Source organism: Gallinula chloropus (assembly GCF_964237585.1).
Source record: "Gallinula chloropus genome assembly, chromosome: 15".
Lineage (NCBI taxonomy): Eukaryota > Metazoa > Chordata > Aves > Gruiformes > Rallidae > Gallinula > Gallinula chloropus.
The window spans coordinates 4,168,086-4,193,102 of NC_140100.1; the positions used below are offsets into that span (position 1 = coordinate 4,168,086).

At 49.8% G+C, this 25,017-nt stretch overlaps 1 protein-coding gene across 1 annotated transcript; it reads left to right on the top strand.

Annotated features, from left to right (window-relative positions):
- Positions 1-1,534: 1,534 nt before the first annotated feature.
- MSLN (mesothelin) lies at positions 1,535-14,523 on the top strand (the record flags this gene model as incomplete). The annotated part of the gene is made up of 20 exons (XM_084270928.1): positions 1,535-1,622; positions 2,822-2,952; positions 3,411-3,532; positions 3,927-4,098; positions 4,415-4,630; positions 4,738-4,908; positions 5,936-6,082; positions 6,230-6,279; positions 7,132-7,252; positions 7,571-7,656; positions 8,251-8,380; positions 8,494-8,684; positions 9,395-9,485; positions 9,972-10,083; positions 10,321-10,505; positions 11,444-11,577; positions 11,868-11,995; positions 12,598-12,692; positions 13,282-13,471; positions 14,429-14,523. 20 exons carry the CDS (start codon positions 1,535-1,537, stop codon positions 14,521-14,523), a joined length of 2,655 nt encoding a protein of 884 aa, XP_084127054.1.
- Between the last annotated feature and the right edge of the window lie 10,494 nt (positions 14,524-25,017).

A 25,017-nucleotide genomic window follows, 5' to 3' on the forward strand; every position in this document is an offset into this window, starting at 1 on the left:
CTGCATCATGAGGCTCAGGAGCAGCTGTACCGCTGTTCTGGGGCTGTTCTGGGGCTGTTTGTGGCAGTGGGGGATGCTGTCTTTCACAAACCTCTCCCGTGAAGTGGGACAAACATTTCCAAAACAAACTGGTGTCACAGTGTGGAAACCAATCTCTGCATGAGAGTAACCTTGGTCCATTGAGGTAAATCAAGGTAAAAGGTGGTAAAAACACAGTTACAAGTGGTTGCAGTGTGGAAAATGTCACCTGGAGTATTTCAGGTGTATTTCCTTTCTTGCTTTTGTCATTATCTCTAAGTTGTGCTGCCAGTAATTGCAACTGAATTGATAACAATTTGTATTTTCCCATAAGTGTTACTAAGAAAAAGATGTCGTTTCTTCAAATGTTTGTTGGTGGGGTTTGGGGGGCTTTTGTTTGGTTTTTTACTGAAGAATGTTCCTGGAATAAGAAGGTTCCCTATGGAAGTTTCTATTTTTTCTGGGAAACCTTTTTGAATAAAGTTTTTTAAAGCCACCCCTTGCTTGGGGGGAGCATGGGTTAGGTAAGAGAAGAATCCAGCATTTGGAACAGGATAAGTTTAGACTTGCTTCAAGCCAGTGCAAGTTGGACTTTCTCCTGACTCTTCTGTCAACAGGTTTCAGTGCTGATGCTCACATGTAGGTGAGCTAGTGAAGCTAGGAGGTTGTGTCCTGCAGCATCTCTGAACATGACACGCCTTTTATTATCTCTATATGGATTTTCCTCTTCTTTTTCAGAGTGCTTGGCTCCAGGTCCTTCAGGATGACTTCCTCATATCCTTATATTCTTGCCTTGCCTCTAAACCTGCCAGTGCTATGGATCCACAGTACTCCATTCTGTTCTTTTCCAAATATGACACCAACAAACTTGTAGCTGCTCTGACTGAGTTTAGCCAGCGGGTGGGTATCACACATCCAACTATTTGTTCACCCATAACACTAATGCTGCTGGAGTGGAAGGCTTTAATTAATGGTACTGTATTTTCTTACCTACACATTGTCTTATTTTAAAAAGGATGCTGTTTCAATCAGCAGATCTCCACCAACATAGTAGAGTTCTGTGCTGTTTAAAAATAGCTGGGAAGACAGGAATAAGAAGCATGAGTTCATGTGGGTTAGCTGTTCCTGGGCTTCCTATGTGAGTTATAGACTGACTGCACTTGAAGTACACAAATATAGCTCTGGGGAGAGTTGCTATCCAGAGAAGGGGTTATTGCTAGGGGTGGCTGGCCCTGTGTGGAGCCAGGAGTTGGACTTTATGATCTTTATGGGTCCCTTCCAACTCAGGAGATTCTGTGATTCTGTTCATAATGTTCAGATTCAAATGGATTTATGTTAATGTTTGGTTAGAAGTCCATATTCTGTTGAATTCATGTAATTCTTCTTGTCTCTTGCCTTCAGTTTTCCTATGTGCCTCTTGTTTTTGAGTGGAACATGATCTTCATCAATGGCCTGTGGGAGAAGATGTTGCAAGTGCCTGATATTGACAGCCCATCCGTTTTGTCTCAATGGGTCCATGAAGGACTTCAGCCATTCCTGGTTGAGCCTGAGGCCTTTGCTTGCCTCCATGCCAAAAACATCTTGTGTGAGGCGTTTCAACAGATGTAAGTGCTGAACAGGAGCACTGTTCAGTCCTGTGTGGCTGAGAGGGTAATGTGGCTCTTCCTCCAAAACAAAAGCCTAGACCCTGTAAGCACTATGAGCTGATGGAGGCTCAGGCGAGGTCTCTGAGGGGCTCTCTCCAAGGCTTCATCCACACCTACTGACCCTGTAACCAGTCTCTACACCAGCCAGCACATGTGTAATGACCTTCCTAGTGCTGTGTTTCCAAGCAGGAGCTCAGGATTGGCAGTGCAGCCCCCAGATGATCGTGGGGGCTGTTGTGAGGAGGGGAAGTCACACCGGTGGCTTTGGAATGGGATGTGCTTGATAGTATCAGTCTTCAAGTAACAACAATTTCTGTGAGAATCCCTCCCTGCCAGCTTTGACTTCATCTGTGTTTGAGATGTCTGCCTTTCTTACCCATCCTTAGAGTCGCTGCCCTGAATGGCATATATTCTGACCTTCCAGTGGAAGAACAGAGGAACCTTTACACCGGGATCAAACACTATCTTACCCAGGATGGTAAGAAACAGCAGAGTGCTTTAAGCCAGTGATGCATGCTGCAGCATCAGCTGCGATCTGTGGCAGGGCTGGCACTCCACAGAGTTTTTAGAATTCTTCTGGTTGTGAATGTATGTTGTCTCCTCAGTGGAAGTAGGCTGGGAATATGACAGTGATTAAGTAGAATCAGAAAATTTTACCCTGCCTGAAGGCTTTATTAATCCATGGGTTTTATAAATCAGCACAGTCAGTCCTGTGCTGACTTAGATCCTGTGCAAATTGTATTTACTTCTTCTGTTGTGAAAGGATGGTGCAGAGTTTTGCTCTGAAAGCTAAAGAATTTAGCTTAGAAGGGGGACCTCAGTAAGACACTCCCCTGTCTCCAGGCAGTAGCTTGCATGCAAAAATTTCATGTCCTGCAAGAAGTTTTTGGCAGATTCGAAGGGAGGAAGAAAGAGACTGGTGATTAAATATTTAGAGGGCTGTGAAAGAATGAGGCATCCATCCTGCCTCATGTGCATTTGCAGTCTGAATGCACAGACACAGATTAGAGGATGATGTGTGTTTGTAGGCTCTTAGGGAGCTCTCTGCTGACTGAGTGACAGATTGAAGCCCGTTCTGCCTCTGGAAGTCTGCATTCTCCACTGATTTCCTGATACAGTGCCAGTCTGTAATTTTTTGGTCTATACCTGTTTTTCAGCATCAAACCAGAAGTGCTATAATGCAGCTGTTCCAGGCCTGAATTCCACTGCTTGGTTTCGTAATTATCTTGGATCCTTCTTGGAGCATGCTACCACTGGAGACCTGCAGCTGTTTGCTGATGAACCAACAGTAAGTGCAGGCTCATCTGGGTGATGAAGAACCTGCAGTGCTCAGAATACTCTGTGCCTGGGAGGTGCTCTTCCTGCCGTTACCAAAATCCATGGAGATGCTTCTGGCAGGAAGTTTCCTCGTGTTTATTTATAGTGAACAGCCACTTCAGTTCTTATTTCCCCCCCCACAATGATTTCTTGTGACAAGAGGCACTTGTGCAGAAGTTGGTCACATCAGTGACCCATAGAACAGTCATAGAGCAAGAGCTTTCCCATGCCCTTGGTGTATGAAGAGAAATAAAACAAGGTCCTAGTGCTTTACTTGAAAAATCTCCTGATGATTTTAAAGCCAGGTGAAAAAACCCTTATTGCTTGGAATGAGGTTTGTTCCAACTGTCCCAAGTGACTGTCAGGATTAAGGTGTCCATCTAAATCAATTTTTTTGTTTGTTTCTTTGTTTTTTTTTCCCACCCTCAGCTTCAAAAATTTGCCAGGGATCCAGTCAACATAGAGATGGTCAGCAACCTCACCTTGCTCCCGGAGACAGCCGTGTACTACACCTTGCTGCTGACCTCTGGACCTGGTTTTCCTTTATCAAGGTACAGGATCTGACCTGAATTCCTACCTGATTTATGGTTTAGCATGATACCATGCTAAATAAGTGGTGATGCCCATGGCTGCTTCCATGGAACCTTTTGTTCCTCAACTAATTGCATTGCACTTGGTCTTGGGGAGGGCCAGACCACGAGTTCTGAATCTTGGGAAATGACTGACATGCAGTGTCAGCCACCAACTAATGACCAGCAGTGCATCTTGCATGTTTCTGCAGTGTTTGCATGACACAGCAGAGCTCCCTGTAAACAGGAGTGTCAGCGTTGTCAGGACTAAAATGAATCTGGGGAAATACTGGGTAAGAGAATCCTTTGGAAAAAGATCTGGCAGAGGCACTGTCTATTGTACTGGCAGCCTCTCCTCCTTGTCTCCCACCTGCAGTCTTCCAGACAGATTTCTTTGCTACCTGAGCCCTTCGGCAGTGAGCAACCTGAGCAGAGATGAAACTTTGAGCTTGGCCCAGAGGATCAGTAAGAACTGCCCGTTGAACCTGACACACACAAGAATAACTGAAGAGAGAGCTCTCTCCTCACGGACAACAGAGGAACTGCAGGTAATCCTGTCCAGCCCTGCAGCTCAGTTCTTCATTCACTTAGAGAAAATGGGGGAGGGTTGAGGATTCAACTCATGCTTCTTCTTGCACACAGTGCTGTAAGTCATCTTGATTATTTTTTTTATATTGTGAGGTCTGGCTGGTGTTTCATAATCTGAAAATTCTCAGTGGATAGAGGAGATCTACCAACAGGCTTCATCACACAAGTTTGAAGCAGAAAGTCCAATGATTTAAGATATCCAAAGACCGTAAGATCCAGTAGGCTCATGTCATTGCTTCTCTGAGTTTCTTTTCTGTCTGTGTGGGACCTTCTCAGGTTGCATCCTCTTTGGTGAGAAAGTTTGAGCGCTTCCCCCCTGCGGTCCTACGAGCGTTGGGCCAGGCTGCTGTTGGGCTGTCCATACCTGACATCGAAAGTGGCATCAGTGATAACGACCTCGAAGCATCTATTCCTGCCCTGGGGGAAGTTCATGGCTGGACTGCTGAGCAGTCCAGCGCTATTGTCAACAAACTGCTCAGCTCTGGCTATCAGGTACGAAGGATAAGATCCACAAATGTGCTTCACACCTGGTGTAGCTGGCTGCCAGCAAATAATGCTTGGCTCTTCATGTACTCATGTCTGTGTCCATTCTCTTTCAGATCACAGACGGGCAGAGCCTGGCAAAGCTAGGGAGCTTGGTGGCTGGCCTCAACAGCAGCACCCTTCAAAGTCTGCCTCCAGAAGTAGTCTTGGAAGCCATTAAGTTGCCTGAGTTTGTTCAGCAAGTGGTGACCCTGCCCTCTGTTCTGAAAATGACGTTTGTGGAGAAGGTGAGGTGGTTTTTCTCTTCAGGCGTCATAAATTAGCGAAGCTCCAGTGACTCTCAGCTGAGAACACTGGCTACCTGGGGCCAGGCATTGACACACACCCTCACACCCAGGCAGCATTCCCTCCAGGGTATTTGTCATTGCTAAACAGAGTGTGCAGCAGGACAGGTCCCTATCACTGTGCCTTTGTAGATGTCCTTGGCTGCCAGCCAGCGTGTCCTGCTGAGCCTCTTGGGGATGAGGGCAGAAGAGAAAAGCATTTCATGAGTTGGCCCAAGAAACTACTCCCCAGTGATGTGAAAAGATGCTCTCAGAGAAAGGATACTGTCATAGTTCAGAGTGAAAGTGTGTGACTAGTGAAGGTGGCTTAGAAAGTCCCTTCTAGGGCAGGCTGAGATTTCACCAATGCGGTATTTCATCCCTGTCCATGTGATTGTTTGGGATTTGGATGCCTCTGTGCCATGATTTTAGCCTCCATGTTGTTTTAGCCTCCATTTGTTGCATGTTTAGCATTCAGGTTTGTTGCTACTCATCTTCCCTCTGGTAGGAAAGACTCTGGCCTGTGTTTGGTACCAGAGGCCCTGCCTATAGCATGTCCTGGGGCGATGGGGCTGCCAGGGATGAAGTATTAGGGAAATAACATCTCATTCACCACAGGATTGTTCTGCAGTGTGCCTTTGACAAGTTGAGACATTGTTTGGGTTGGCAGAGAGGAAAGACACGTCCCTCCTAAAAACAGTTAGCCAGCCAGGTCATAAAGCCAGGGGGTAGGAAACTTATTGATAAGAGACTGAATCATTCCCATTCATTAGAACCCCAGGTATTAGCTCTAAGCAGCTCTTCTAGTCTGATGAATGTGTCAAACAGGAAATATTTCATAGCATTAGGTCTCTGAGCAATGCCCAGATGATCGGCAGGGGAGTTTGCCTGGCTTCTTTCCACTCTGTCAGTTCTTCTCCAGCAATTGTTTGTTTTAGCCACAGTGTTTGAATGATACAGTTTGTTGGATGTGGGGTTTTTTTTTTTAAAGATTTCCTCCGGTCTGGATCACCCTGCTGACCTGGTTAAATGTATCCCTGACGGTCTGGCCAGTTACATTCCAAAATCACTGCTTGTTTTTGGGGAAGAAAAGCCAAATGTTCAGGATCTCAATAATAAAACGTGGACTCGAGAACAGGTAATATGCTTGTGTCCTCCTTACCCCTCAGTGTCAGCCCTGAACTCTTCAGGGCTGTGAGTCCACTCTGCAGATCTGTACAGAAAATCCAGGTGAATGCTGCAGAAGAGCGTGGTAAACCACTGACACTCTGGCTTTCCTTCACAGGCTGCCATGTTTTTTGATGATGTGATAAAGGCAGAGCCTGACTTCAGCAGGTAGCCTTTTCCTTCTCTCCTTGCATTTTCCATGTTTGCTTTGATCGCAGTTTCTGTGTTTCCTTTGGCATTTATGGCAGACCCACCATGTTCAGACCATAGCAATAGATGAGAAATATCATGCAAACCCAAACACAGGAGTGTAGCACTGAGATTTACCAGGGTATCAGCTGCAAAAGCCACACTTGGACCCAAAAGCCACCCTTGTTTTCTAAGACAATGCTGCTGGCTCAGACTGCACCTGCAGCCTTGCTTCTGACTGCCTCTGTGAAAGGTGTTTCTAATCAGAGAACATGTCACTATTCCATGGGATTAGGTTCAGTGGGGCTGATACATGTCTTTTGTCAGCTCTCATATCTGAGATGAAAAATTATGAAACCCACGATACATCTCTGGAAAAACTGTGGAGTCAACATCAGTGTCCTGCTTTCTCAATAGAAGCTTTTATGGGAAAGAATAAAGTTTTAAGGGCTTCTCCATGAGCTCTCCCAGGCTGTGCAAACTATATTCAGTGATGAGGATCTGCACAACTCTGTTTCATGTTCAGTGTGCAACACAGGGAGGACACTGACCTTGTAAACAGGATACAGTGGTACTACTTGGGCTGGTGGTACCTGCATTTCTTCTTCCAGTATGAGACTCTAGATGATGTTTGTTTGACCAGTGATGGCTTCTTGATCTCCCACACAGGTCAAGACTAGCAGTGTTGAGGGGATGCAGTTTGGAGGGCATTAAGCTGTGAGAACGCAGGAGGTTTATGCTTGCTGTATTTGTCATTGTATGTGTAGGAGAGCAGCACTGAATGTTCTCCTGAAGTCCTTGCCCTCTGATTTGCTTTCTGTAAATGTTCAGGCTTTCCCAGTCAGTTCTCCAAGGTTTCACATGTGCATCTGCCAATGAGATTGGAGCAGAAAGATTTCAGGAGCTGGCCAAAGTCATGAAGAAGAAGAATGTCAAGCTAGAAGAAGACCAGGTCAGTTCCTGTATTTAGAAATGCTGTGTTTGATGTTGTCATGAAGATAGTAATGAGGAGTGTTCAGCAAGAATAAAACCACTTTCAGCTTAAGGAACTGCAACAAATGTAGTTGGTCCTGGGTGTCCCTCAAACCGTTCCCCAAAGAGAGGAGAAGTCAAAACCCACTTGGGTAGGTTTCTCAGGAACCAAGCCCTCTGATTTCTGTCTTTTATTATTTTGTACTTTGGAGCAGAGTAAAATATTTACATTTGTTTTATTTTTCTCATGTTTTCATGCTGTTTTCCTTCACTGGTGTAAATTGTGGTGTCTTTTCAGCTGAGTTGTTTAGTGAAGATGGTGACGCTGCATGGGATTCCCAAGGATTTAGATAGCTATCCTGAAGACCTGTTGCTGTTTTTAAGGTAACTGTGCTATGGTTTTCATGTTGTTGCCTTAGTACTTAGTGGGACAAAGTGGTATTAGTTCATAACCTAACTGGTAATGTCTAGTTCATGTTTTATGTGTCTTTCAAACTCGCTCAGACTTCCTTATTGGGCGGGGTAAGAAGTTTGTAGAAAGCCTTTAAAAGGGTTTTAAAGTCCTTTCAGATTCACCCATCCATCATACCAGTACAAACAGTATGAAGCTCTTTCTAAATACGTCTCTTTGGATGTGAATCCAGTATGTGGTCTTAGTGCTTTCTGGCCTCTGTGAATGTGCTTTTCCCTTCGAACGTCAAAGGCAACAGACAGTAGAGTGGATTTCTTTGTTGCAGTAGCTACCCATTGTGGTTCTGTGTCCAAATTGTGAACAATTTGAAGAGGAGTCTCATGATAGATCCCTTAAGGTGAAAATGAATTTTTAAAAAATGCAGACTAGGATCTTTGGGAAGAACCAGCTGCTGAGTGTTTAGCCTGCAGAAGCAGATGATGTATTGCACAGAGTGTATGTTGAACAGCTCTGAACCCAACTGTTTGATACCATCCACTAGAATTCATGGAGTATTTGTCTTCTAGTCCTTCAGATTATGCAGCAACGGGAAGCTGCAGGCAGTACTTTGCTCATATTGGGAAGGCAAATCTTCCTGTTCTGCCAAGGGAGTCATCTCAGAGGAAACAGCTGCTCTTGGAAGCACTAGAGTGTTTGGTACGTGGTGAGGGGACAGCTCTGCACAGGGCTGGGGAGAGCTTGGGCTTCAAGAGTGCTCTTCTACAGTGGCATCTGGTTCTGTTTAATGCCTGTGTCTTGTATGACTTCAGAAAATTCCTGGCAAACAAGTAAATAAGGAAAATGCAGAGATTCTGGGACGTCTGGTGTGTGACCTGGGTGGAGAATACATTAGAAGTTCTGGTGGGAATTTGCTGAAGCAGTTAAGCCAGTGTGAATCTCTCCTGCCTGATCAAGAAGAGGCTATTAGAAGTGTCATCAACAGTGGTAACACGACATTTGGGTATGATATTTTTTTTTCCTTCTGAGCATCAGCAAAACAATTCCCTTAAACAAACCCATTGTCCTATTAACACCTGAGTGAACTCCAGCCAACCAGCTTGACTGAAAACTTGAATAATTCTTTGCTTTTTCATTTCACATGAGGCCTTTTACATTGTCACTTCTGCCTTGCTGTAGTTATAAAAGCTTTCCCTCTGGTCTATTTTACATTAACCAAACTTCTCTGAGACTGTCCTAGTAAACAGAGGTGGGTCTCTAGCTGTTTGTCAGCTGCTGACTTTCACAAAACATTCTGTTTCTACCTGTCAGACTGACAGATGATTTATAAATCCCTGGCTATGGCTTACTGAAACATTGTCCAGGGAGGCAAAATATTTTCCCTTCCTGTGGCAAATGCCCTGAGATTTTGGCACTGAATTGGGTGACAGGGAGCAATGGCTATTCTTTGGTTTTCATGTTTAAGGAAATAAATGTATTTGTTGAAGGTCATTTTTCCATCCCTCAGCTCTCATTCCTGTTCCTAACAATTGCTTCTCCTCTGTTGGAATGAACTTTTGTCTAACATAAAAGTGATGAAGAAGTTTTAGGATTTAAATCTTGTACTTTCTCAACATCACAGCTCACAAGGACATAATCCAGGAAGCTTTTAAGGTATAGGAGGGGTTTTTAATTCTTCCTTGAAAGCTGATTCCTGCTAATTTTTCTATTCAGGCCTCCTGTAGCTTGGTCAGCTTTTACCTTGGATGAGCTCAGTGGATTGATTCCTGTATTGGGTCACAGCATCCTGCAGAAGATCCCCAAGGTAGGTTATTCATAGAGCTGTGAGGAGCTTGGGAAGCATTCCTAGGACCTGTAGTGTGGAAGAAATATGAGGAGGCTTGTTCAGCCAGTATGTTTTCAGTAATGTCCTCGTTTACAAGGGTGGTGCCAAAGGGGATGAATGGCCTTTGATCAGTGAGGCCTGATCAAGCTGACAGCCTGGAACTGCAAATCTAGATCGCTGACATCTTCTTCCTGTAACTGTTGGAAGAGTACTAGAGGTGGAAAGCAGTAGTACAGTTCTTTATGAGAAAGTAGAATAATTTATGGAGCATGGGATGTGATAGAGTTTCAGCATTAAGAAATTGGCCTTTGGCTCACCAAGGAAAGGTCCCAGGGCTATAGCAGCAGATCTGCTGCCCGTAGTACTTTAACAATGAAGTTTCTTGTCTGTGTGAGTAGCAACTTGTTATGTTGGTGATACACCTGAGATTGCCATATCCCCCTGATGAAATGTTTTTTTTTCCAGAATGCTGTAACCCTTTGGCTGAAAAACTTTGCACATGACTCACGTCTGTCAAGGGAAGAGCTGGCCACTGTTGTTGAAGCAGTCCTGCCTACTAGGCATAAGCGTGCTGATGGTATGGGAGCTTTCTCTGATCCATAGTGGCAGCATTCCCCTTGGTATCAAGGTTGTCCCCAGTGCTTGTGGGTGTCCCCTGCATATGTCTGAGTTGAACTATGAAAGGCTTGGTGGCAGGTCACCCAGGAGGAGGGTAGAACCATGACTGCATCCCTGTCCATCTCCAGCAAGGGAGCATTCAAAGGCTGAAGCAAAAAGCTTTAACACTGGGCATATTTGATAACTGTTTCAACAGGTTGCTCACCTGACAAGCAGATAACAGAGACGGTTCTTAATGATGACTTGATGCCTCTTTACTACACGCCTGAGGAGTTACATGCTTGCTTGAAGAACATCTCTCTGGAGAATCACCTCTCTCAGATACTGCCCTACGCCTTCAGTAATCCGCAATTAGCTGTGTTGAAGAGGAGGCTGGATGAGGTAATGTGAGGCCGAAGAATGTCCATTTATCTGCTGATGGAATTGCTCGGGGACTTGCCCATTTGAGTTTAAAGTACTTTCCAAGGATGGAGACTCCATCAGCTCCCTGGGCTCCTCTTCCAATATTTGACCACTTTTACTGTGAAAATACATATTTCTTAATATCTAATCAGAATTTTCATTGTCAGTTGGCCCTTGTCCTTTAAACTGTAACTCTGAGAAGAGTGCGGCTCCACCCTTTGTAAAATCTCCCAATAGACAGCTGGAGTCAGAAATAAAACACTTACCTAGTCTTCTCCTCCACAGACTGAAAAAACCCAGGTCCCTCAGCCCCACTGCCCCACTTTGTGTTGATTGAGTTGACACTGCTTCAGGTTTTGTTCCTTCCCCCTGGGGTCTGCTTGCCTGAGAACCAACAGATGTGCTCATGGAATCTCACTGGCTTTGTTTTATTATTTCCTGCACACCTTTTGGGCTTTTCCTCATTAATTTTGCAAAGAGCATAAATCCATAAGTATGATAATGAGTGTTCATAGCAGTAACGACAGTCTTCCCACAGATCTATCCACGTGGGTATCCTGAAAGTCTGTTCCCCAAACTGGGTGAGCTTGTTTCTTACATGACGCCTGAGGATATTTCCAAATTGAAGATAACTTCATCTACCTCGCTGGCTAACTTGCTAAAAAATCAGCCCCTTAATGATCAGGTAAGGATTTGGGTTTGCTTTCCTGCTTGTGTTTGCCTCCTGGTTTGGGAGCTGCTGGTTTAGGACTGGGTTTAGTGGGTTCAGAGGTGATTGGCCCATCCTTGAGTTCCAAACAAATAGACTTGAAATGATTCAATTTTCTTTTTTAAATTGTGCATTTCTTTTTGTTTTGAGGCTGAAAACATAAATTCTGATTCAAGTTAACTCTTGAAAAAATTACCTGTTCTTCTAGGCTTCTGCAATCATTAAACATTACATTAACTTGGGAAATACCCTGGATGCCACTGCCCTGAACGCAATTGGTACTAAATACTTGTGCCTTCTGAATGAGACCGAGTTGAATGTGATAGACCCCAACAGCTTGAAGTGAGTGAAATATTGTGATGCCCTTGGCTTCTTGGAAAAGCACTTTCCTGTCAGCAAGTGTATTTTCCTTTTCTCTCTATTTTCTTTCCTTTCAATGAAAGGAAATCTAGGAGGCACCTGCTCTGTGGCCAGGTTTAAAAGCCTGCTGTTCTATCTACTGGGAAGAGGGGGTGACTTGTTCTGTGTATAGAATCCCTGGGACATACTTGGAATAATTCAAAATTTATTCAGGTTGGAGAAAATTTTAAAAAATTCTCTCCCTAAATCTTCTTTTTTTTTGTCTTTTGCAGAATGGCATCTCTGAATGCTTCAGCGTGTTCACAGCGCACCAAAGACATCTTGTATGAGAAAGCAAAGCGTGCTTTCTCAGACAAGCACTACTTACCTGATTACTATAGGCTTATAGAACCATACCTAGGTATGTAAAGCAACAGCATGTTATGGGAAAAGAGAGAGGTCTTAGCCAGCAGCTGAACGGGTATCAAACACCATCTAAGAGGTGGGAATTTTCAAAGCCAAGTTGTTAAAAGTCTCAGTCTTTTCCAACTTGTAGATGACACACAATATTCTTGAAGGATTCTGTACCCGACTTCTAGTTGCCCAAATCAGATGTCAGACTATCACAGAGAAGATCAAACTCCTGACTTCTGGGATGGATAAGATCTGCTAGATCCATGAGAAATCAAGCTGTGAATGCTTAACACTTACCTCACAGCCTTTTTCCATGTCATAAAGCATAGATCTTTCCCTGTTAACTTATACACAGCCTGAACAAACTCTTCTTACCCTCTGTCTGGCATTTGGCATTGTCACAGATTGGTTTAATGGCCAACTCAATAATACCCCCCAACAAAATGAAGTAGCATCCATCTATTTTGCAGTCAAAACTCGCTTTGTTAGCAGCCCCAACCTAATACATTTTGAAGACACCATCATAGCTCTAACTTACATAGATACACACCACTGCTTGCTTGAGGGCTGTCCTCTGTGCATGGATACATTTTCTCTTTCTGGTCCCAGGGGGTGCTCCCAGTAAGGATCTTGGAGCTCTCAGCAAGGACAACGTGAACATGAACATTAGTACTTTTGCAAAGCTGAGAAGAGACTCTGTGATGGTGAGCTGAGTTCTGAAGTTGTTTGACTCCTCGCATGAGTGTGATGTGCAGTAGTGTGCTTTGGTCTCATTGTCTGTTGGTGTAAAACAGGAGCCGCTCCAGCAAATCCAGAATGATGCTAGACAAGTAAAAAGGGAAGCACAAGCCTGGAACTTCTTTACAAATGTAATTGGAAGTCATACATAGATGCTAAACCAGTCTTACTGGGGAATTTCATTAGAGCAAGCTCTCCAGGAGCAGGGGACAGGAGTCCAGTAGAATAAAATCCAGCTATGTGACAAATCTTCTAGCAGGAGTGTTAGCAGTACCATCATCAATTTTGGAAGAAATCCCAGTGTTTTGGGCCTGGACTGGGGCCCCCACTCTGAGTGTAGGAGACTTGTCATCAGAGGACCAGAAAAATAATCTTTGAGGTGTTTCTTCCCCTAACCTAAGGAAAGATTGTCCCAATTGAAACCACTCACCAGAAATTTGTCTGTCTTGTTCTTCACACTTCTGCTGATGGAAATCTCAAGGGTCCCTTGGTCAGAGGCTTTATTTCCATTTTGGCTTTTTACATCTCTAATGTTTGCTCTTTGCTTTCTCCTAGAACCTGACAATTCCTGAGGTTCAGGGTTTGCTGGGGATGAATCTCAAAGGACTATATAAATGGCAGAACCAGTCTCCCATCCGGGAGTGGGTCCAAAAGCAGAAACAATCAGAACTAGACAAGCTGCACGTTGGGCTCACTGGGGGAACACAGGAAGGCTACATCAACATCGTCACGCCCAAATTTCAGCGTACGTAGTCTGTTGGGACCCTCTCATTGTTGTGCTTTAAATATTTTGGTGGGGTGGGGGGGTTACAGCAAGGAGAACAACTACCTGATGCAAGCAAGGTGCTTTCTGTGAAGAAGTGAGTGCACCAAGCTGATGGGGCTCCCGGGGTGCTGAGTCAGGCTCAAGTAAGTGGTGGCCTTGGGCAATGCTGCCACACAGCTCTGCTTCTCCTCTCAGCAGCACACATGCCAAGGCTCTAGGGAATCCTGCTGCCTGCTACTGTGTGTCAAGTCACACCAGGGTAGGTTTAGATTGGATATCAGGAAATCTTCCCAGGGAGGGTTGTTAAGCCTTGGCACAGGCTGTCCAGGGAAGTGGTGGAGTCTCTGTCCCTGGAGGTATTTAAAAGAAGTGGTGCTGAGGGACATGGTTTAGTGGTGGATGGCAGATTAGGGTGATGGTTGGACTTGATGATCTAAAGGGCCCCTTCCAACCAGGACAATTCTGTGATTCTATGAGAGAGCAGACTGGTGATCTGAGCCACCATGGACCCCTTCCAGTGGCACTTGTCACTGCTGATCCACCCAGCTCAATAAGACGCATTAGGCAGTGCTCACCTCCTCCCTTCACCTCCCAGCACCAAGGGGCAGTGAGTTCAGTTCTGCCAAGGAGCCTTAAGCCTTGCAGAGCAAAATCCAGGTCCGAGATGAAAACCAATCCTGTAATCCAACTGAGAGCATCCTTACTGGCTGAACAGCTCAGCTGAGTGAGCACTTCCAGAGCTTCATCCTCTGCTCTGTGTTGGATTTAGGCTGTAACTTGGTGATCCTGTGGGGGATGGCTACTTACCAGATAGAAATCCTTAGTCAGAAAGCCAGAGTTCTTCCCTGGATGTGGCCTGAAGAGTGTTCTGTTCCATGGGGGAGAACAGTTCAGTTGTTGATTTCTTTGCACTGATGTCTGCTGTTTTTCTTCTAGCACCACCCTCGGCCTCTCTGGGTACTGTGGTCATGCCGCTCCACCTCCTGCCTGCTCTGCTTACCAGTTCCCTGATGATGTTAGTCCTGTCTTAAAAATACTCCCTCAACTGAAAGCAAGATGAGGGGGACCAGCCTGTGACCTGCTCTGAGGCGTGTCGGGGACAGCCATGCCTGGGGGGTGAGGGGATGGATGCTCAGTGCTAGCAGACAACTGCTGTGCAGCCCAGGGTTTGCTTTTAGATACTTTTCTCCTTTAAAATAACTCAGAAAAGCCCTGGTGTTCTGTCTGAAGGGAAGGTTTCAGACTCTTCAGAGCAGGATCCTTGCCTTGTGGACAGACCAAGCTCAGGTAAGGCCCAGACATATTCCTGCAACATGATCAATGTTGGTATCTTACTGTGCAACCCTGGTCAGTTTAGAGGTGAGAAAATTGGCTGTTCTGCTCTTAACAAATAGATTTCTCAGAGCCTGATCTCTTGACACTGCCAGGCCCTCTGAGTGGGAGTGAAGCTATGGCTGATTCTGAATAAATAATGGAACTAAGTAGAAAATGCCAGAAGTTGCTATTGTCTTCTCTTTGTTCAGACTGCCTGCCTTCAGGTCTGCAGGTATTGGTCCCAATTAAATGGTCAGAAAACCCAGATCTGCCTGATATTTTTCTTTGGTTTTGACTACTCAGCTCTAAGGGCTGAGGCTGTTCAGAGCTTCCTCATGGGAAGGGCATAACAACATCATGTCAGATTTTTCAACACTTTTTTCTGCTCATGGGGAATTTCTGCCCAGAAAAGCCTGGATGGAGCTTGTACCCAGCCCCTGAACTCCCCTTCCTCCCCTGCCTTCAAAGACATAAGACGTTAATTGTCTATGCTTTACAGAAAGAACAGGGGGACACTGCTCTGTCCTTCACTGCAGACTTCTAGGTGACAAGAGACAAATCCCTGCTGCCTGCATCCCATAGAGCTGAGGCACTAGGTAGGCTGGAAGTAAGGGGGGGGGGGGGTCTGCACTTTGAACAGCATCCATCCCCTCATAGAAATCTTGATTTGTTTCTTCATGCCTAGGCTCACTCTAAACAAGTGACATACAAAAGTGTCCCTGGCCCATGGAGAATGAAACTAGTAAGTGGAAGATCTACAAGTCATGGGGGACACACTTCTTTGTAGGAGGAGCCAGTAGATAATGAAGAAAGTCAGAGCAACAGGAGTGGCCACCATTCAGACTGAAGCTAGCTAGAAGAACGATGCAAAGTGCTAAACACATCAAAGAACACATTTGATTAGGAAAAAAATAGTTGGTGTTTATTATAGAGCATTGCAAAAGTAATCAAGATAGTTAATTATCTTCAGTTAATCATCCCTCTAACTAGGCTTGGCAATGTTTGAATAAATCTTGATCAAAAATCTCCTAACTTCACGAGACAAGGTAAATGCAGGTTAGTGGATCTCTGAGCTTCCAGACTGTGTTGCTGGGCCACATCCTGCTTCTCTTGCACCAGCCAGTAACTCAAATCCCTGAGTCGTCCCACCGTTTAACAGATGAAGCACTCGGTGTGACACAGTGGGTAGAGCTGGGCCCCTGTCAGGGATGATGCATTGACAAACCTGTTAGTATTGCTGATATCTGTGTGATGTAAAACAGCTACCTAGTTAGCACCTGCTGGGCTGCTTTGGGCTGGAAGAACAGTTCTCCTCCTTTCACTGTCCCACCTCAAAAACCAATCAGTTCTGTGCTGGTATCAAATGGCCAAACTCTACTCCTCTCCCAGGTTTAGGCTTTTCCACAGGGAACTTGCCAGCACCGTTTGCTTTGCAGGATGGTGAAAATTAAAGGAGGGATCCAGTGAGTAGGGTGCTGCAGGTGTCAGAGAAGCCCTTGCAGCAGTGAGCTTCCCACAACTGCCATCAGTATGTGCACCAGGCAGGAGGAGAGTCTGGATCCTGATCCTAGGTGGAGAAGACAGATAAGAAAGAATTGGATTACCCAGATAAAGAGTGTGTGTGAGCTGCCAGGGCAGTAGTGTTGCTTTGTATTCGGGTACCCAGAGGATCACAAGTGTCAGGACAACGTGTCTGCCTTTTGCCCATACCTGTGCCCTCAGGCACCCACCTGCACCCCTGTCAGAAATGTCACCTGGCCGCAAAGAGTCAGCAGAGCCAAGTCCTTCCTTTCACCAGTGTACAGCAGGAGTAAATCTGAGTCGTTAAAGCTATGGGTGTAGCTCTGTCAGGACTCCAGATTTTAGGGCTTTTACAGCGATGCCTGCTCAGAAACATGGTGTGCAACTAAAATACAAAGGCCCTGTCCGTGCCTTGTGAGGAGCACTCGGTGCATTGGCACTGCTGGAATTACCTCAGCCTTCTGCAGAGCAGCTGAGCCCTGCTGCCTGCTCAGAAGTGATGAGACATCTTAAGGTGCACCTTGCTGGAAGTGGGAGCCCACAGGATCCAGAGGCAGTGTGCTGTAACACCCAGTGGACACCCTGCTGACACCCTGTCGCTACCTGGGGTTTCTCTAGGCAGCATCACAGTGTTGGCTGGCCAGGAAGGAGGTGGAGCAGCCACTGCTGTTTAGTGAGGACATCTGCCTAAGCCTTCCCAACTCTGAGCGTTCACACCTTACCAGCTTCAGGTTGCAGGTTGATGTATCCACCCGGTGTTGGTCTCTGTGGCTCTGGCATGCCTGAAGGGCTCCTTTTAGTGGTCTTGCTGCTGGTGGTGGACGAGGGGCTGTGAAATGCTGGAGGGGCACCAGTCTTGCAAGGCAATATTGTAGTCTTGGCTGTCGAGGGGATGATGCTCTCTTGGGTGGGAATGGTGGAGTTGGGATTTGGAGGGGGCTTGTGGGGAGGGAGGTTCATTTCTGTGGCTGCGGTGCGTGCAGAGGTGGGGTTGGGGACAAGGGTGCTGGGAGCTCTGTGAGTGCTCGGAGCGATGGTGTTAGGGGTGGCAGGAGTGGGATGGGTGCTGCCCCCAGGTGTCGGGGGTGTCATGGACACGGGCGGGGGGCTGGTGTTGTGAGTGGTGACAGCTGGATTAGTAACAGCCCTAGTGCTGGTGGTGGCCCCGCGTGTGAGAGCAGGGGGGGGTGGGACGGTGCGGGGAGAGGTGGTGTTGGGAAGGACAGCGGCAAGGATGGTGGTGAGGAGGGTGACAGCGGGAGGGGTGGCCTTGTTTGAGGTGGCAGGCTGGTGGATGGAGCATGGGATGATGGAGCCTGTGGTCAGAGCAGGTCGGGCAGTGGCAGCAGCAGTGGGACTCGCAGCAGTGGGACTCGCAGCAGTGGGACTCGCAGCAGCGCCAGGGGCAGTGGTGTAAGCGCGTGGGGGAGTGCTGTTAGGGGGGGTCGGGCTGATGGCACTTGGGGTGGGGGCTTTGGGAGGGCTGGTACTTGAAGTAGTGGTAGTGGGGCTGCTAATGGCCTGAGGGGTGGGGACAGTGGGGAGGGCGGTGGGTGCAGGCGTGGTGGCTGTGGGGGTGGCACTGGCTGAGGCAGTGGGGTGAGGAGGGGTGGCTGTCCCCGTGGGTTCCTTCTTTCCCCCTTGCAGGCCAATTCCCAGGACACAATCCAGTTCCTGCTGGTATTGTGTCTCCACCCAGCGCATCACCGAGGTCTCATTTTCGGCGTCCTTCAGGTAAGGGAGGTTTTCCCCAAGCAAGTTTTTCACATCCATGACACTGAGTTTCTGCAATACACGTACAACACCATCTTTGCTCATCCTCACAGCCAGCATTGCTATGAATGGCTCTTCCATGGGGGCTGCAGAGCAAGAGAAAGCTTCCATGGAAGTTCAAAACCACTGCTCTGATGGGCTCTGGCCTTGAACCCCCCTGCTCAGCCCTCGACTAGCCCTGCCCTTCAGTGGGGAAGTGAGCAGCACTGTACTGAGGCCATACCTGCAGTTCCTCAGGATTTAGGGCAAGAAAGGTGTCCAGGTCCATGTCTATGGCAACACCGGCTTTAGCCAAGTCTTTCAGGTCTTCTGCCAGAGCTCCACCTTGAAGAAAGCATAGGGGGCACCTAGACATGTACAAACTCTTCCAACGCTTTTAGAGAGCTCTTGGGTGTGTCTCTCATATGTCTAAACCCCCCTGGCCCAGGAAGTGATGCCCAACCTTGGTTGCCATGAGAAGGAGGGTGAAAGCTGAAACACCTACCCAGGTACGGCCAAATTCGGCAGTAATAGGCTCTGGTGGTGCCATTCTGGCCAGCAAAGGCCTCATGGGCTTTTCTGTAGAGTTGGTCCTTGTTGGCTTGAGAGCAAGAAGAAATGTCCAATTGACCAGCAGTCCTGGGGAGAGGGAAGGTTGCTGCTTAGATCCGGGGATGCCACCCCAAACCATAGCTAAAGCCCTTTTGTTGGCCAGGGAGGAGGAATGGTCTGTTGACGAGGGTGCTGGTGGCTCAGGTGGGTGCTGGTGGCTCAGGTCGGAGCTGGGACGAGGATGCAGCCACCCCACCATGCTGCCTATGAGTGGGCAGAGCTGAAACAGAGGTGTAGGGGTCTGCCATCCCACCACCTGCTTCCCCCACAGTCCAGGGGCCTCACAGGATAGAAACACATCCCTACAAAGTGGTTTACCCAATTGCTTCTGGAGGTATTTGCTTGATCTGCTCCTCCTGCAGATCACACAGGTGTCTTCCACCGATTTTCCGTAGCAAGGGACCAGTCAAGGTGCCCCCCAGGGCCAGGTACCTGCTGAGCAGCTGTTGGATCTGTCAAACACAGTTCATATGGTTGCAGGCAGGAAGATGTTCCCGGTAGCAACAGCCTTTCCCTGAGCTGGGCTCACGCCCCAAGCATTCCCAGTTTGGGATCACTGGTGCCTGACCCCCGCTGCTGCTGTGGGTGTACCTGGGCATCCCCCCACTTGCCATCTGAGGGGTTGAGCAGGGCTGAGAGCGTGTCGCTGGATGTCACTGGCCACTGGCTGATCTCCTCTGCCGTGTACAGGCGGGACAGTGACCCCAACAGCCTCAGCTGCTCCTCTGGGATCCCCGATGGGTAAATCTGCAGCAGGAAAGAGGTTTGGGGAAGGGAAAAGGCGGCAGAACCGGGTGCAATGGACCCACTCGAGCACTTTCATCCCTGTGGCCAGCAGTGCCTGTCCCCACAGTGGGTGTTGCCCATCCCAGAGCATGTCCACACGAAGGGGGCTGTGGGGGGGGGGCTCCTGCCCTGTGTCACCCATCACCTGCTCTAGCTTCCTTTTCACGACCCACAGGTAGTCACTGGTGAGCGGCTGTTCCAGCAGAGGCCCCAGGTTTGCCTGTAAAACCTCATTGCTCAGGCACAGGTCAAACTGCTCGCTGGTGTCGTAGCTGATGAGCAAGAGGGGGTCGGAGACGTCGCTGGCTGTGATGGGTGCGGACAGGCAGCCTGTGGGCAGGGAGGCACATCAGGCAGATGGCATTTCCCCCTTCCCTCCTGGTCCTGTTCCTGCCACGGGGCCCCAGAGTCCCTCGCAAGGGCCCCAGGGAATGAACAGGGAGTCTCAGTAATGTGGCTTAGCTGTCCCTGCCAGGCAGGACTGCGACTCATCCTCCTGTTCCCCAGATCCCCAACCCGCAAAGACACCTTATCCGTAATTCCTGAAGAACCCAGCCAAGTTTCTGCAGGCTTTGTCCTGTTAGACATCTAAAAAGGCTCCAGTGAGGTGAATCCCTTCCCATGCCACCCACACAAGCAGCCTCTGCTCTTGCAGTGTCTTCCCTTGGGAGTTTTCTTTTTCCCTCCCCAGGCTCCTTCCTGGCCGCTGCTGCCATATTCCTGCTCCCAGGAAGAGCGAACACCCCTGAGGTGTTGTAAGGACACCCCCACCCCCCATCTCCCCAGTTACTCTGTGGGAATTTCACAGCTTTCTGCCTAGCTCTGCCCTCCTCCCCAGGATACCAACCAGCCCGGGGGTGTTTCCCCCCACCCCAGGAGCTCAAAACTGGTCTGGACTGGCCGCAGCGAAGGGAAATAGATGCTCACGGTCTGTGCTGCGCCTCAGCCTGGGGTGAGATGAACTTGACACTGCTGCAAAGGCCTTGAGGAGGGTCAGAATCTTCTCCCGCTGGGAACGTCCCTGGCTGCCATACGCAGCCACGATGGTCATGCCGAAAGCCTCCCTCGCTGCCTGCCAGGGCAGAGGGTGCTGGGTCCCACAGCCTGGCCTGGCTGATGGGCAACTTGCCCCAGATCTTGAGGAGGGGGCTTACCTTGGGCACCAGACTTAGCGTGGTCTGGTTCAAAGCCAGCAGGAGCGGCCCCAAGTCCTGCAGAGTCTGTAAATCCCAGCTTGAAGGATCCCTGAGGCCAATGGGAGCAAGACCCAGCTCAGCATCCTTGCAGGTACACCATCCCACTGCTCAGCACCCACCCCCTGAGAGTAGGGGTGCTCCTTAGGGGTGCTCCTTACCCGTACACTGTGCCCCCACTGAGGACCACGGCATTGAGGGCATCCCGCTGGGCCTCTGTCAGTGCTGGGCAGAGCTTCAGGTTCTCCAGGATGCCAGGGGCTGAGGCTGTGATGGTCCCAGCTGCCATGTCACACACCAATCCTCCAAGGCTGCTGAGCTGCTCGGGGCTCAGCTGGCTGCTCCTCACCCCCTGGGAGAGAAGACACAAATGCCTGGTGAGGGGTGGGGTGACCCTGGCTGCATCCCAGCTCAGCCCCCACTCACCAGGCAGGCCAGTGCCCCCTGCAGCAGCCCTGTCCGCTGGGCTGAGCCTCTGGGCAGCAGGTCCAGGTTCCCACGGGAAGCCCGGGCATAAAACGCGCTGCAGTTCCCACTGGGCACCTTGGTCAAGCTGTGGGAAGCCAGAGTCAGTAAGGAACAGGGTGAAGAGCTCCTTGAATCTGGGCAGGAGGTCTTTCATGTTGATTTGGGGGACAGAGAGGGTCTGGGGAGAGTCATTTTATGTGATCGCTGAGCAATGAGCTGCTGGGCTGCATGGGGATGTGGGGGGGATCTCCTCTCACCCTGGGCAGGATTCCATGTGGGATGGGGACTACTCCATCTCAGAGGAGTGAGGTAAGGAGAGGACTGGGGAGCTGCAGGGCTGGAAATGTCCTGCACAGGTCAGTGTGGTGCCCACAGATGCCGGCTATTGTCCTAACCCTCTTCTCCCACACAGATCTCCTGTGTGCCCTGGGTGTGCCAGGGCTGTGCTGGCAAGGGCTGGATGGCACTGAAACCGCAGCCGTGGGCTGCCCTCGATACTCACTCGAAGAAGAGCAGCAGGTCCGGTGGGTACCTGCTGAAATCAGCTGTCAGGTTCTTGGCAGCAAGCAGCCTGGCCAGGCAGGAGAGCTGGGCAGAGAGATCATACCGAGAGGGTGAGAGCCCTTTTTCCTCAGCACCCCCTGTCTCCCCGTGCCCCATTGGGCTCTGGGGGGGTCTGTGCCCCCACCTCTGCCCACCTGGGTGCTGCTCAGCTCCGCTGTTTCATTTTGCAATCCCTGGACAAACGCGAGGATGTCGGCAGTGGTCAGGTCACTGGCTGTGAAGCACTGGAAACCTTTCTGGACTGAGGCCACGGGGCTGCTGGGAGGAGGCACAGCTGCATTTTGCCACCCACTTCAGCTCCCCAACACCCTATGGAGGATGAACCTGTTTGTTCCCTTGGGGAACCACCCCCCCCTGCTGCTCCCTGCTGTAAGTAAGTGGGTAAGTGGGAATAAGGTGGGGTGTCATGAAAACATCCCCAGCCCCAGCGCTGCAGTGGTGCCCAGGGGGATGCCCTGCTGCCCATCCCCTCAGCTGGTGGCAGAGGTGCCTGCCATACCCCAGGCTTTGGGTGAGGGACAACCAGCGGAGCCTGGGTTTCGCTCCGGGGAGGCTCCCGTCGCATCTGCTCCAGTCCTGTTAAAGGGGAGGAAGTTCTCAGTGTGTTTGTGCTACAACAAAAGCCAACATAGCTGAAATCCCAGCCAGGTGCTGGAACCAGAACCGGCTGCACAGGGCTCTAAATCCTCCCCAGCCAAATGACCTGTCACAGCGGCTGTGACGCCTGTGGGGAGAAACATGACATCCACCTGTGCCTGCCCTGCCACCCCTGCCCCCTCTAGAGTGTCCCTACTCATCAGAGACCCTGGCTGGGGCCATACTTACTCGTGCTGCTCTGTGGCACACAGGACAGCTCCGATGACCAGGGCAGCCTGGGGAGGAGGATGGGGGATGCTCAGCCATGCTGGGGGGGGAGGGAGGGGGGTGGGGGGGGTGGACAACAAAGGGTTTTTCAACTTGGAGGTGAGGTGGGCGATGGGATCTGACCCAGCCCATGTGCCCAGGTTGGTGGCACTGCAGGCAGCTGAGAACTGCAGCAGTCCCGAGGCTGCCCTGGGCAAAATCCACCACAGCACCTCTCAGGAAGGGGGACCCTTCAACAGCAGGACTGTCCTTGCTCCCTAGAGCTGTGAGGTACCCTCAGGTTTGGGATCCCAGCCCCTGGTTTGGGATAAGGGCAGGGAGGCTCCTGGGCAGGTGAGGGAGGGCCAGGATGGGACAGGACTATGGGCTGCATAGGGGATCAGTGGGGAGGCTTTGCCTCTCTGGAACCAAGGGCTGGAGGAACCGTGGCAGGTCTGCTGCTCCTGGCACCAGTCACGAGGTTTCGGCAAAGCCCTGGCACATTTGGAGCCACCAAAGAAGCTGGTGGGGACTCACCACTGCTGCTTTCACCAGGTCTGGGGAGAAACCTGCAACAAAACAAGAGCAGATTGTATGGGGCTGTGTGGGGATCTATGTACCGGCAGTCGGGGCTGTTCCAAACCAGGTCCAGGTTTGGAGGCTGGGAAGGGTCTGTTTTTTGTCAGTCCAACAGCATTCAGTAAATGCTGGCAAGTGCTCAGCAGTGAGCAGCCCCTGTGTCAGCCAGCACCAGCCCGGGCATCCTGGGGTGTCTTGGGGTGGGCTTAGAGGACAAAATTGATAAATCTGTCTCTGGAAATCTGTGCAGATTTCCAACACGGTGCCAGCTGTGGCTGGGAAAACTTCCCACCGCCCATGGGTGCCAGTGGGAGCCTGAGGCAGGGCAAAGCCACGTGCGTTGGGAATAAAAGGTGCCGTGGGCTGGAGCATCCCCAGTGCCTGGGGGGATGCCTGGGGGTCCTGGGGCAGGGCCAGCTTTAGGGGGACAAGTCATAACTCACGGAGGCAGAGAGCGGTGTCTGTCTGGGCTGGGGCTGCCCACACCATGCTGCTGGTGCCGGGGCTTTGTCCTCGATGCAAGCGCTCACGGGGAGCCGTGTCCTGCCCCCGGATGGTGCTGGCTGCTGGCCGGGCTGGGGATGGTCCTGTAGCCGATTCCTTTGTCTGCCGCTGGGGCTGGAACCGTGGGAGTGCAGCGGGTGAGTGTGCCCACCCATGCTCCGTGAGCGCCCACCCAAACCCCCCCAACCAAGGGAGAGATTTAAAATCCTATCTGACAGAAAAAATAACGTCATTCTCCATCCGTTAGGAAAAGCAGCTCCACAATAAAGTGTCCTTCCCGACACCGAGAGCTCTGATCCCGCCTGGACCCTGTAGGGATAAGGTCCCCCTCCATCCCCTGGCTCTGCACGGGGCCACAGCAGCACAGACTGGGAGAACCCCAGCATAACCCAGTGTGGGAGCACCAGCAGGCAGCGCCCTCCCCAATTCCACACCCCTCAGGTAGAAACCCGACAGAGAAGAAATCCCCACTCTCGAAACGCCACTGACGGGCTGCTCAGTGCTGCCCAGACCCATTCACTCCATGCTGAGCAGTTTTCCTGCTGAGCCTTAACTATGTTCCCTAAATCCTACCGGTGGCCTCTCCCGCCTGGCTGTCGGTTTGGCTGGCGATGAGGATGCAGCGCTGCTGGGCTGAGGAAGGCGCTCGCCCACCTGCAGCAGCCAGGGATGGGCAGTGACGGGGACAGCCCGGCACTTATCTGCTGCGGGGTGGGGATCTTGTGCTGAAAACGGGGTGTGACAGCGCGGTTTCTCAACAGTGTTTTGTAAAGCTGCTTTCTCTCCCGGTTTTGGGGTTGGGTTGGGTGGGTATTTTTTCCCCTTTGTAAAAGGTCACGTTGAACTTTGGGGCGAATGAGTTGAATTCTCTGGTTTGGTAATTTCTGTGCTCTCAGTGGAGACAAAGGTCTTCCCAGGTAGTGAAAACCCTTTGGGCTATTTGGGGGGGTATTTTATAGGGCAAATGGGGTACAGAATGGACGAGTCCTTGGGGGTGGGCTCAGAACCCCCCTGGGAAGTACTTCCCTCATGCCCTTCCCTTCTGCCCTGCCTGCTGACAGTCCCAGTCCCCTTTTTTGCACCTCTCTCCCTGGAATTTCTGATCTCGCTCTGAAACCCCATCAAGCACATGCAGGGGAGAAGGAGGAGGAGAGGAAAAGAAGCAAAGCCTTTCTCATGCTGTGTGATAAAACCCTAGAGAAGTCCAATGCCGTGCGGTTCCAAAGGGTATATGAGCATTAATCCTAGGAGAAAGGAAGGATGAGAGCAGTGGGCAGTGGTCAGCTGAGCTGCAGCACCCGCCTGGCATCAGCAAAGGGTCATGGGCCTGCCGACACAGCATCAGGTCTGACAACCCCTGGCGCTCCCAGCCCATGTCCCCAGCCCCAT